This window comes from Leucopleurus acutus (assembly GCF_964270905.1).
Source record: "Leucopleurus acutus genome assembly, chromosome: 6".
Lineage (NCBI taxonomy): Eukaryota > Metazoa > Chordata > Mammalia > Artiodactyla > Delphinidae > Leucopleurus > Leucopleurus acutus.
In genome coordinates this window covers 68594769-68608116 of record NC_139149.1, presented here as the reverse complement: position 1 = coordinate 68608116, position 13348 = coordinate 68594769, and the positions used below count along the sequence as shown (strand labels likewise).

The window sequence follows — 13348 nt, the reverse complement described above, 5'->3', positions numbered from 1 at the left end:
AGTATCCTGTTTTAAATAAATATAAGAAGGTTGGTAGCCTTACCAGAGTCCACAGGTTTTGTTTGTTTTGTAAATTTATTGATCATTTATTTATTAAATCAGCCACTGATTTAATCCCAGCAGATTTACCAGTGGTTACACATCTAATAAGTGACCTGTCATATCTATATTTTCTAAACTTTAATGTTTCTTGGAGAGATTATTTTCTGTTTTGCATATTTTGAAAAGCTCTGACTTGAAAAAGTTATTTCTAAACTTTTTGTATGGCGTTCAAGTCTCAAATTTATTTTTGAGGCTTATCTTCCATTACTTGTTCCATCCTTCTCTCTCTCTCTTTACTTTCTTACTCTATCCCTCTCTTCCATTGGGTCCTGTAAGATGACCAAATCTTGTTGTGTGCATTCTCACATTTTCTACTTTGTTCTCTAACTTATTCTTCCTGAAGATCCTGGCTGCTTCTATTTTTGCCTTTTGAAATGCTGCTCATCTTTTAATGCCTGATTCAGTTGCCATCTTCTAAGAAATATCGCTGGATCCCCAAGTGATCATTTCATCTCTTCTTTCTTTTTTTTTTTAGTATTACAGAGAACTTTTTGTTTGTTCATTGTAGAATTAAATATATTCTGCCCTGTATTATAGTTATGTTTTAACACTTAAATTTATACTAGATTGTAAACATTTGTTGTTATAATATCAGGGCTAACCAATTATGTAGGTAGTTTTGTTTTTTTTTAAGTTTTGGCTGCGTTGGGTCTTCGTTGCTGTGTGCTGGCTTTCTCTGATTGCGGTGAGCAGGGGCTACTCTTCGTTGCGTTGCACGAGCTTCTCATTGCAGTGGCTTCTCTTATTGCGGAGCACAGGGTCTAGGCGCACGGGCTTCAGTAGTTGTGGCACACCGGCTTAGTTGCTCTGCGGCATGTGGGATCTTCCCAGACCAGGGATCGAACCTGTATCCCCTGCATTGGCAGGTGAATTCTTAACCACTGTGGCACCAGGGAAGTCCCATGTAGGTAGTTTTTAACTGAGTTATTGAGCGGAGTATCCTTGAAATCCTTATGTGATACCAAAAGAAATTAGTCATTTGAAATTGCTTTATCAGGTTTTAAATTAGTACTCCTTTAAAAATCTATTATAGTAAGTAATTTACTGTATTTATAGATACAATATGATTAGGCATTGAGCCACTATAATTTTAAATTAGACAAGTATGGACATAAAACGTAAGGCCGGTAATTTTGATTCACTTTTGTTCTTTTTTTCATATCTGTTGGTTTGATCTTGGTCTTACACTTATGCTTCCAAGAAAAATAATAGCTTTAGAATGATTCTGTTGGAATTGCCACAGAAAGTATACAAGTTTTGTTTGGCTTAGTAGTGTCAAGTTATAATCAGCAGTGCACACACACAAAATACTAAATCAGCTTGTTCAGTTTAGTTAGTTGTGCTGTAGTTCCTTCTATAGCCAAGTTTCTGAAATTCTCTAGTGTTCTTGTAGGCAGACTCTAATTTAAACACTATCCTTTTTCTTACTAAAGTGAGATTTCTCAGAAATTTGTTAGAATATTTCTTACTCTATAATTCTTGTATTTTTTAGGTTGCAATGAATGTATATGAATTGTCATCAGCTGCTGGATTACCGTGTGAGATTGATCCTGCCTTGGTGGTAGCTCTTTCATCACAAAAATCAGGTAAAATGCATTAGTAATTATGTAGTAGTCTTAGTAAATAACCAGGACAACACAGATATAGCTGTGATACTTATCTATTTGTTCAACTGCCTGCTTTATATCAAGGTTTTTTTTTGTTTGTTGTACATACAGATTAGATATTTAAGTCATAAGACTGTATGAGGTTATTAAGCCCATTTAGTGTGCAGAAATGAAGAGGATCAGAGTCTGAGTCCTGGTACACTCTCAAGTTTAAGAGTTCAGGGAGAAGGAAGAACTACTAAAAGATAAATTTGAGAAGGAAGGGTCTGTGAAGGAGAAGAAAAACCAGGAAAGAATCGCTTCGAGGAGGGTGGAAAGGGAATGATCAGCTATGTAGAATTAATACGTGTGACAAGAGCAATGTCAGTGAAGTCTTAGAGGCAAAAGGCTCATTAAAGAGGGCTTGGGAGAAAACAAATTAGAGATAATGAGTATAAAACAACTCTTTCACAGAGTTTTACTGTAAAAAGGGGAGCAAAGAAGTAAAATTATAGTAGCAGGAGGCAAGAGTAAAATCAAGAGAAGGATATTTTTCACATGGGGAAATAATAGCATTTGTGTGCTGATGGAGATGGTCTAATAGATAGAAGCATTGTTATCTAGAAAAGGGTGTCTTGGGAATTCCCTGGCAGTCTAGTGGTTAGGACTCAGCTGTTTCACTGCCAGGGCCAGGGTTCAATCCCTGCTTGGGAAACTAAGATCCCACAAGCTCCTGTGCAGCCAAACAAACAAATAGATAAAATGTATAGAAAAATAGAAAAGGGTGTCCTATATTAATTGGACTAGAGCTACTTACCATAAAGAGTCTGTGCATTATTATGTAATATTAAACGTTCAGAATATTTTAAAATTAGCCCTTCGAAATGTGGTACACAGAATTCTCTAGATATTTCTAGATTTTTCTACAAAGTAAAAACATTTCATCTGCTTCTGGCACTAAAATACCTTCCCCTACTTCCTTGGATGTAACATGGTGTTTGACTGAGTTCATGAGTTCTTTTTTGATTTGACATTACTTTTGTTTCATCATTCATGCAGTATGTTAATTATAGTTACATGGATAATTACTATAATTACTTGATTTGCCACAGCTATATTTTTCATAATCAGCCAGATTTTTTTTTCCCTGAAATATAGTTGATTTATAGTGTTGTGCCAATCTCTGCTGTACAGCAAAATGACTCAGTTATACACATACATTCTTTTTTTTATATTCTTTTCCATATGGTTTATCACAGGACATTGAATATAGTTCCCTGTGTTATACAGTAGGACCTTGTTGTTCATCCATCCTGTATATAATAGTTCACATCTGCTAATCCCACACTCCCAGTCCTTCCCTCCTCCACCCACCTCCCCCTTGGCAACCAGAAGTCTGTTTTCTATGTCTGTGAGTCTATTTCTGTTTTGTGGATAGGTTGATTTGTGCCATATTTTAGATTCCAAATATAAGGGATATCATAAGGTATTTATCTTTCTCTTCCTGACTGACTTCACTTAGTTTAATAATCTCTAGTTACATCCGTGTTGCTGCAAGTGGCATTAATTTGTTCTTTTTTATGGCTGAGTAGTATTCCATTGTATATATGTACCACATCTTCTTTATCTATTATCTGTCGATGGACATTTAGGTTGTTTCCATGTTTTAGCTATTGTGAATAGTCATGACCAGCCAGATTTTTAAAATATATTCTGGCTCTTTTCTTATGTTCAATTCTTAGTTATATGTGTTGATAAATAGTAAGGTGACTAGAAGTTCCCAGGTACCCGATAAGTGAAGTACCTAGATAACCCACAGTTTTAGTATATGGATACAATAAATATTTTAGATAAATTATTTTACAATAAATATTTAAAACCTTAGGACAATACTAGTTGTATTCATTTATGACTGGTTTCTCCTGTCTTCTAAAACGGAGAAATTAGAAATCCAGTCTACTTTCCACATTTATCTCTTTTTAATAGTACATTTCACTTATATCTATTTTAGAAAAAAAACTTAAGAGTTTTCTGGATGATTTTGCAGAGTAAGTTATGACATAATTTTCTATACTGAAACATAGAATTTTCCTATAAAGTAAGTTATTATTAGTTTTCAATTAGGAAATTTTAGGATTCCAGTAATTCTAAACATATTTTTAGTCCTGTAACTAAAACTGTATTTAGTTACAGGACTAATATTTTTAAATCTTACAGTTTAAAAACATTTTTTTTTGCTTTATTGTTTTATTAGAGGTCCTTGAAATATGCCTAAGGACTTGATAATAGCCAATAGTAATGTGTTTTATTTCTATTCATTCTATATGTCTTGTAACAAAATTGTAATCAGTTCTATAGAGACTCAGTAAAATACACAAGAATTAAAATATGCTTTTTCTGGTTTAGGTGATCAACTCTTAACTAATCTTGACAGAAATACCTTGACTTTATTTTTAATTTTTATCCCTTAGAAAACATAAGTCCAGAAGAAGAATATAAAATTGCCTGCCTCCTCATGGTCTTTGTGGCAGTTTCTTTGCCAACACTGGCCAGTAATGTGATGTCTCAGTATAGCCCTGCTATAGAAGGTAATAGTGGTTTAAAATTGTTTTGGCACTGGAAAAGTTATGAGTTTTGACATAGTAGGTACTTTTCAAGTAATTGATTTTTTTTTATAATAAAAAGTGGGTTAAGTTCTGCCGCTTACTAGTTGTATAACCTTGGATAGTCAGTTTTTCTTTTTCTAAGCCCCAGTTTCGTATACACATATGAAATGTGTATATGTGAGCCTGTGGGTGCCTGAATGTGTGTGTGGCAGGGGATGGTGAAGGGAGTATCCAACTCTTAGGATTATTTTAAGGATTGAATGAGGAAATATTTTTAAAGCAGCTAAGCACTTATTTTTTAAGTTTCCAAGACAATATAAAACTGATATATGGTTTCTTTTAGGGGTTTTTGAAAATGTGCCTGTTTAATATAGATATAATTATTTGTTGTTCTCTTCTACACTGTTCTTAAAAGCACTAGTTCTCATGAAAGTGAAGGGAGAGCAAGCAAGGCAGGTTATGATGCTTCAGCTCTGTTTTTAATCATGCCACTATTTATGTAGATTATGAAGTCATTAAAGATTTGATATTTTGGGGTCACACAGAAACCACAAACCCTATTTGCGCTTTCTCAGGGCACTGCAACAACATACACTGCTTGGCCAAAGCCATCAACCAGATCGCTGCAGCTTTGTTTACAATTCACAAGGGAAGCATTGAAGATCGGCTTAAAGAATTTCTGGCGGTGTGTATAATCAAACAAAACTCATGACAATTTTTAGAGAAAATTAAAAATCATAACTATGAAGTGTAACAGTAAATTCTCTTAATTAATTAATTAATTTTTGGAATAAGGAATAAGTAAAGACAGGGCATTGAAGTCAAGGAGCAGTTAGTTTAGCATTTTTTCCTTTGACTTAGAAGTCTCTCATTTCTAGAGCTCTGCAATGTGACTTTTTTTTCTAAGCTGATGTTTGGACTGCCCTAGAATTTTGCCTAGAGTTTGAAAGAGGAAAAAACAAAACAAAGGAAAATTGAGGCAAAAGATGAATGTATCCCTCTAAAAGGATGTATTTTACTTATTTCCATTTATTTGGAGAAAGACTGTTAATGGAATCAAACTCAAAAGTAAGAATACTATTCACTGCCAAAAGAGGGTAGTAGTGCTAACTCTAGCCTCATGAAGTATAGCTTTTAGTTTCTATGGTAGTGTAGCTCTTCCTTCCCTTTATCAACTTAACCTTTTTCATATTTTAATTAAAAGAAAGATGCAGTGTGGTATAAAGAACACTAGAATATTTGCTTCTTTTTAAGTTATAAATCCTGTTAGCTTTAAAAAATTTTTTTTTTATTTTTAAAGTAAACGTAGCAAACTAACTTGAGGACAAAATAACATCTATTTCAAAGAAAACGGTATTAAGAGTTAAAATTTTTCTTTTCATTTTCTTTATTTCCTTTATTTAAGACTTAATGTCTTAATCTCATTGTGGTCCTATTAACTCAAACTCAATGTGAAATTTTCTTCTTATTTGGGAATTAAGAAATATAGTTAATACAGTTACTGGGAAGAGAAAAAGCAATTTAAATCGTTTTTTAAAAAAAGACTTGTTCTGAAAAAAATCAGTTTTAAAAACCAATAAGAATATTTGATTACATTTATTACCTTTGTATCTGTTTATACCTTAATAGCTCTTAAATTGTTGCTTGATTGTAAAGAGCCTAAGCTCACTTTATGATTGAAATGTGTTGCAAGTTGAAGCATACTGAAAATAAGTGGTGAACATTTATTTTAAAAAACTTATTTATTTAAAATGTATGTACACTTTTAAGCTTGCATCCTCCAGTCTACTGAAAATTGGCCAGGAGACAGATAAAACAACAACAAGAAATAGAGAATCTGTTTATTTACTGCTAGATATGGTAAGTCTTATTTTAATTTTTGCTAACAACAAATAAGTTCCAATCATTCCTGATAGTCTTTTCTTGATACTTCAGTCATTAAATTATAATAAGAGCTGATGTATTTTTTTTAAAACATCTTTATTGGAGTATAATTGCTTTACAATGGTGTGTTAGTTTCTGGTTTATAACAGTGGTGTATTTTTTTGACCATTTATATTCACTCCACCCAAGCCACACACTTTCTAATAATTGCTAAATAGACTGATACCGCTTGTACTTTACCATATGGTAATCGCATCAGAAAACAACAGAATAAAAGATCACCATCACCTGTAGAGTATTCTTTTATGAATAGTTTTTCAACCTATTGGGAAACACTCAGGCTTTATATTTTCCTAGTGTAGCAGTTTGAACTCTTTTCCGAATTTTCTGTTTTTTTACTTCATCCCACCTATCTAATAACATTTCCTGTAATTTTCTGTGCCTCGTCAGTTCCTTTTCTTTACTGCCATGAAACCACCTGTGCTTGTTTCTACCATGTGATTCTTTCCTCACTTAGAATAATTTCCTTTATCTGCAGAGGTCTGTGTCTATCCTAATAATGATTCGGCATACCTCGTACTCGAATCTTTTTTCAGATAGACTTTCTTGATTACTTTGGCCTATGTTAACTTTTCTACTCTTTTGAACTCTCTGGAACTTAACAGCTTTCCACTTAATCATAGATGGTCTCATGTTTGATTTGGCTTTTTAGCTTAATGTTGGGTTCCAGTTAGACTTGATGATATGGACCACATTTTAAATGTGATATATTGTTGAGGGCAATGCAAGTGCTCAGTATTTCCTGTTGATTAATTGATTTAATTGAAAAGTAGTGATTTAAAATGTTTTGATAGCATACACTGTGGCACATTCGCATTTCAGATTTTAAAGTGAAAGGAAAACTTATGTCTGTTCCCAATAACGGCAATATAAAATTGTGCTTTACTAGTTGTCAGTAAATGTTCCTATTATAAATAAGTTGAATTGATGCATTTTTGGGATTTTTCAGATTGTGCAGGAATCCCCATTCCTGACAATGGATCTTTTGGAATCTTGTTTTCCTTATGTCTTGCTGAGAAATGCATACCATGCTGTCTACAAGCAAAGTGTTACATCTTCTGCATAAAATACCTACTTATTGAAGACAAGCACGCATTTTTGTTGCCTCGGTTTTACCTGTAAACTGTGGAACTATTTTACCTTAAGGCCTGAGAAACAGTTTCGTGGATTATAAATTTCTTTCATACAGTTGTGTTTTCTGATCATTGGTTTCTTAATATCGTTGTACTTCAGTATACTTGGTTGATTTAGGTTGCACATTCACTGAATTCACTGAAATTATTTCAATAATTTTAGAGTATCATTTGTTTGAAAAACATGCATTCTCTATGTTTTTGATATTTGATATGGAAGAAAAAACCTTTGCTTGTTTATTTCCAAAAAAGAATTGTATTTAGTGATTATTTTAGATAGTGATATTATAGCATTCATCTGTGTGTAAATTATTTCATATAGGGAAGAGTTCTGACCTGTACCTATTATGGTTCTTATTGAAAACAAAACTGGATGTGCATTTCTGTGATGTTATGAATACATTTCTACTTTATTTTGAAACATTTGCCAAACTAATTACTATAACACTGTATAACATTAAAAATGTTAAAGGACTGCTTAGCATTAGAAGCAGGCTGTGTCCCAAAATTCTAAAACAGCAGCAAATGTTGTTGCTTGTATAAAGCCTAATGATAATTTTTAGACTAATTTCCATGGTGCCCTGTTGGCATTAGCACTACCATTGAACCCTGCTGTATAATAAACAATCTTAGACATTTATCAACTGTTGATACAAATGTTAGTCCCTAACCACTTTTTATATGTTTTAAATTTTTGAAATTCAAGTGTACCTGCCATAACATAAAATAAACACTAGACTGTATCACATTTTGAATGATTTCTTTAATTTGGGATCCTCAGAAATTTACTCAGTAATATGAAAGTTTTCATTTAAACTTAGTTTAAAGTAAACTTTAATTTATTCTAGGAATGTCTAAGTAGCATGTTGATACCAGGTCACCTATTATAAGATTTGTTTAAATATTTTGAAAAACATTCCGCTAGAAAAAATATTAAAACTAGAAAATAAAATTCCATAGCTTTTTTTTTGGGGGGGGTGCACTCCCCAGATCTTAGTTCTCTGACCAGGGATCAAACCCGCGCCCCCTGCAGTGGAAGTGTGGAGTCCCAACCACTGGACTGCCAGGGAAGTCCCTCCATAACATTTTTTTAAAATTAAGAGCTAAAATGAATCTTGTGTGCCATCAACTTGCTAATTTTATCTGTGAGCAAGTGGACAGATACATTTGAAAGATTGGGGGAAAAAATGGAATGATCATAGAATTAGTGAAAATGTTGAGAACTACTGCATCAGTCAGTAATGAATGGGAAAGACATAAAGGGCCTATTGCTTGGCAGTTGTCACGGAGGGCAGAGCAGCTCATTTAGTTTGAAAACTAACCAGATGTTTTGCTCTTTGATTGGCATTGTAAAGACTTTCTCAACAGCTGTGTATCTGGATATCTTATAGAGCTTCTGTTGTTCACAGCTTCTTATGTATACACCCTGGTAACTCATGTTAAGATAAAAGAAAGCTCCTGTGAACTTAGTTACAATTTTTTGTTGTTCAGATACTGGGATGAAATTGAAGTGCCACAAGATTATCATATTTCTATTTTGTGTATGATTTCTCCAGTCTGTATTTAAAGCAGGGAAATAGTTGTCACTATCTGTTGAAAATTTCCAGTGGTTCCATGAGGATTTTCTAAAAGGGAAGGAATTTTTAAATGGAATATTTTAAACTTGAAATAGCCTAAATACACAGGTAACAGTTGAAACTAAGATTAAGTGCTGTTTGCTTTGAAATATTAGGATCCTAGAGTGGTAATAACTTGTCGATAATGATATCCTCGGAGGTACAGTAGGCATTTGAGTATATACACTTTGACTGGGGTGATATGTTGAAGGGTATAAGGATGTACATAAGACATAATTTACCCCTCTTCAGGCCAAGAAAAAAATCGCTCTTTTATAGTCGTGTGAAGTTTACCTTGCCCCAATTTTTTCTCATATATTCAAACTGACTGACTGACTGGTGTCCTGTGTGATTGCTTTTTGCAGAGTCTTTCTACCTCCAGAAAATAAATAAATTTAACATTTTTTAAAATAAAGTTAAAAGTAAATTGACTACTATTTTTAACATCTTGTTTTTCTTAACTTTCTTATTTTCTTCTGAATTTATACTACAACATACTGTTTTTATTTTCTCAACAGTGATGTCATCATACCATGTATGCTTGCCTGTAATCTACTTATTTCACTCAAGTAGAAAAGGGTCTTTGATATTTATATTCTTTTTAAAGCCTTCATATATACCATAACTAGTTTAAAAGATTCATCTGGATGAACATTTAGACAGATTTCTTCTTTTTCACTACAGGCGTACCTTGGAGATATTGTGGATTCAGTTCCAGACCACTACAATAAAAGTGCATACCACAATAAAGCAAGTCACACGAATTTTTTGTTTTCCCGGTACATATAAAAGTTATGTTTACACTGCACTGTAGTACGTTAACTGTGAAATAGTATTATGTCTTAAAAAATGTACATACCTAAATTTAAAATGTTTCATTGCTAAAATAATGCTAACCATCATCTGATAATGCAGGGTTGCTACCAGCATTCATTATACAAAAAACACAGTATTTGTGAAGTGTAGTACAGCGAAGCGCAATAAAATGAAGTATTCTTGTATTACAAATATATTGTATCTTAGTGAACTTGGACTGTTATCTCCTTAGGATAATTTCTCACCGGTAAAATTGCTTGGTGGAAGGGTATATACATTTTAAACTTTGATACCTATTAAATTTCCCTCCAATAAGATTATATCAGTTTTAGTCCTGCAATTGTGTGAGGATAATTTCCTCCTATAAGTAAACTATATACCAATTTTACTATTGTTGATGCATCTTTTCCTCCTTAAAAGATGAAACATAAATCTTGTTTTAATTTGCATACATTTGCTTATTAGTAAAGTGGAATATCTTTTTTTATGTTTACTGGTTTTTATTTAGTGAATTATTCATTTTCATTCTTTTTGTTGTTTTCAAGTGGAGTGGTCAAAAGATTTTCTCTTAAAATACTAATTGAACACATTTGCATGTATAAGATTTTTTAGTGCATGTATTTAGGATTGAAAACACCCCCATACAATGTTGAGTATAGTGATATGACTATTAAAATATACTAACAGTGCATAGTAATTAAAGTTAGTATACAGCTACTTTGATTACTGAATTTTAATTGACTTTTAGAGGTAGAAAACATTTATTTCCAAATCCAAGTTAAGAACAGCATTGATATAAAAAGGGTATATACCTGTTAAAGACTGAAAAGATGTCCAGTTTAAATATATGAACTACAGAGTAGATTGAAATTATACCAAACTCTAATTCCTTAATTGTAAATTTATACTATTAAATAGGTGTTGTAAATGACATAATAAGCTAATTCCAAAAGCTGCTCTTTGTGTGTTTAGATACTGTATGTAGGAAACTATATACCAATTTTAACCTCATTTCTCAGAGATGTCATTTTGAAAGCTTTATCTTTCTCAAGTAAAAACATCTACCAATCAGAAAGTAAAAAGTTGTAAGGCTTTCCTTGCCTTTCATACTAATAGCCTGGTATACCTAATTTTCAAAAAAGAAAAAAATATTTTCCCCCTAAATTGATGTAATTAATACTAACCTTTTAAATTAGCAATAAAATAGCCAGGTAAAATAACACCCTCTAAAGTTAATTTGTAAAACTCTTTATATTTTAATGTGCTTGCTAAAATTACACTTGTATTACTCATTCCAGCCCAGACTTCATTTTTTGGAAAGTTTTCCCATTTTACAAAATGTTTTGGAACCTAGGTAAAGTGGCCTTTTTGTTATTAAATATACAGAGGAAATAGAAATCTATACGATATATTATTTTAAATGTAATTAAGAAAGGAAATCACTGCCCTACCGGTCATTAATCCATCTTTATTTACTGTAATCATTACCTATTTAATAGATTGAACTAATGCAGGATCTCTGGTCACAAAATGTCCTCTGTTCAGTCAGTTTGAGAGCAGATGTCTGAACTGTTGGAGATGAAAAAGATGTGTAAGATCTTGCCCCTGCCTTCCAGGAGCTTAGAGTGAACTTTGTACTGTTTTAAGTCATAATTTAGTCAGCTATTTATTCTGTTGTGCCAGTGTTGCCAGTTTCTTAAACTACCCCACCTCGCCCGCACCCCCGATAGGAAAATATTAGAAGTTCACTGCCGTAGGACGAGGGCTCTGGTATCTATTCAGGAGAAAAGACAGTTGGGAACTTAGAGGCAAGAGAAGGTTGGGTCCAGAAAAAAAACTCAAGAGCCTGGCTTTATGGGTTATAATTGGCACAGTGCTGTGCTGATAGCTGTGAGATGCAGTTGTGCGAGTGTTGGCTGGGTGAGATCAATTTAGTTTAAGCTAGCAATACCCCTACCAAATCTTTGTGTTTCCCCAGTTATTAAAACAGTACCTCAAGAGTTAAAAATGAGTTGTTCCTTCCTTTCTGCTAGACTCTCATGCCTTTTGTTTCTCCAGCTTATCTCTTAATTTTTCCATCCTCTTTTCCAGAGGTAACCATGGAACTTGACACACGTGCTTCCCATGACTGCCATTCTGGATCTTCGAGTTATAGTCATTGTCACTCTTACTAATCATTTTCTTCTTTTCCGTTCATTCATTGATTCAGCAAATACTTATAGATGCTTGGGTGTAAGGGTGAGCAAAATAAAGAAGGTTCCCCTTTACACTTAAGTTCACATTTTAATGATGGTAGACAGTAAAGGAGCAAACTTCTGATAGTGATGGGAAAATATCCAGGATGATGAACTGAGGAGTGGAAGAGAGAGTTGCTTGGGGGCAGTACTTTAGAAAGTGTCATCTGGGAAGGCCTCTGTAAGAGAAACATGAAGGATGAGAAGGAACCAGAAATGGACAGAACAGTGAAGGTAAAGGCCCAGAAGACAAGAACAAACTTGGCATATATGAGAAGTAGAAGTACACAAATTAGCATTTCTGTCAGAAGGAGCACTTGACAGAGCCTCATTTGGCTAGCTAGCGCTTTTCCTTTTTCTGGTTTACCTGTCTTCCTTTGTTCTTTGATTGTATATTAAGAGTTCACAGATCCAGTCAAGGTAGGTTGGTTGTAAAGAAGGAAATGAACTGAATTCACTGGTGCTGTGGCATTGATCTGAGAATGGTAAGGTCTATTACACACCACCAGGTTTTCTAAACCAAGCCCAAGTTCTGTCAGGCAGTGAACCTTAACGTTCCAGTTAATTTATATGAAATCATTCCCACCCTTCTATTACAATGACTTGCCTTTGGGAGATTTCAGCTGTGCTATTTGTAAAGACTTGTGAATGAATAATCCTTAAAGTAGTGTAACTCCTTATATCTGTTCTTCATCTCTTTTATAGCCACTTGAGCATGAAGCATCATTTCATTTGATGGTCTTGGCCTGAATTTCCAAATAGACAACTTGCCCTCTTTTTCTAAAGGTATACCATGACTTCTGACTTTGGGGAAAAGAATCGGTTTGAAATTTTAAATGCTTTAATCTTTAATGAGAAATGATTTTTGAGTTATTTGGTCCTGTTGAATGAAAAGGAAAAATATTTATCGACTCTGCTCTGGTGTTATTTTCAGAGTGGAAAGTTGCTTTAAATGTATTAAAATTGCATTCTTCCTTGTATGAACCAAACTTTCCATACACGTTGCTGTAGTTAACATTTCAAGCATGCCTAACTGAAATGTTTCATTTCCAAGAAAAGTTTTCATTTCATTTTGACCTGAAAATAACAAAATAAGATAAATTAGCAATCTAAAGTCAGGATCCTAGCCATAGAGGGCCATATCTCATTTCTGATTAAGTGCACCCACTTGACCCTTAGCTTTCTACTTCTTTCTCTTCGGAAGTAAGATGGATGGACAAGTCTTGGTGTAGGCTCTGGTCAACCTCTTACATGAGGTTCACAAACCTGGAAAGTGGGTAAGCTGGAGATAGGGTATGCAACCTTGCTGAC

General features: G+C 33.5%; 1 protein-coding gene across 1 annotated transcript in view; it reads left to right on the top strand.

The window, feature by feature from the left end:
• Window positions 1-8321, top strand: part of NCKAP1 (NCK associated protein 1) — a 96801-nt gene extending 88480 nt beyond the window's left edge. Inside the window, exons 27-31 of the mRNA XM_082841330.1 lie at window positions 1595-1688; window positions 4160-4276; window positions 4870-4979; window positions 6065-6154; window positions 7188-8321. Coding sequence (XP_082697456.1) covers window positions 1595-1688; window positions 4160-4276; window positions 4870-4979; window positions 6065-6154; window positions 7188-7304 — 528 coding nt within the window. The 3' untranslated portion in view covers window positions 7305-8321. The remainder of the gene's footprint in view (window positions 1-1594; window positions 1689-4159; window positions 4277-4869; window positions 4980-6064; window positions 6155-7187) is intronic.
• Window positions 8322-13348: the final 5027 nt, after the last annotated feature.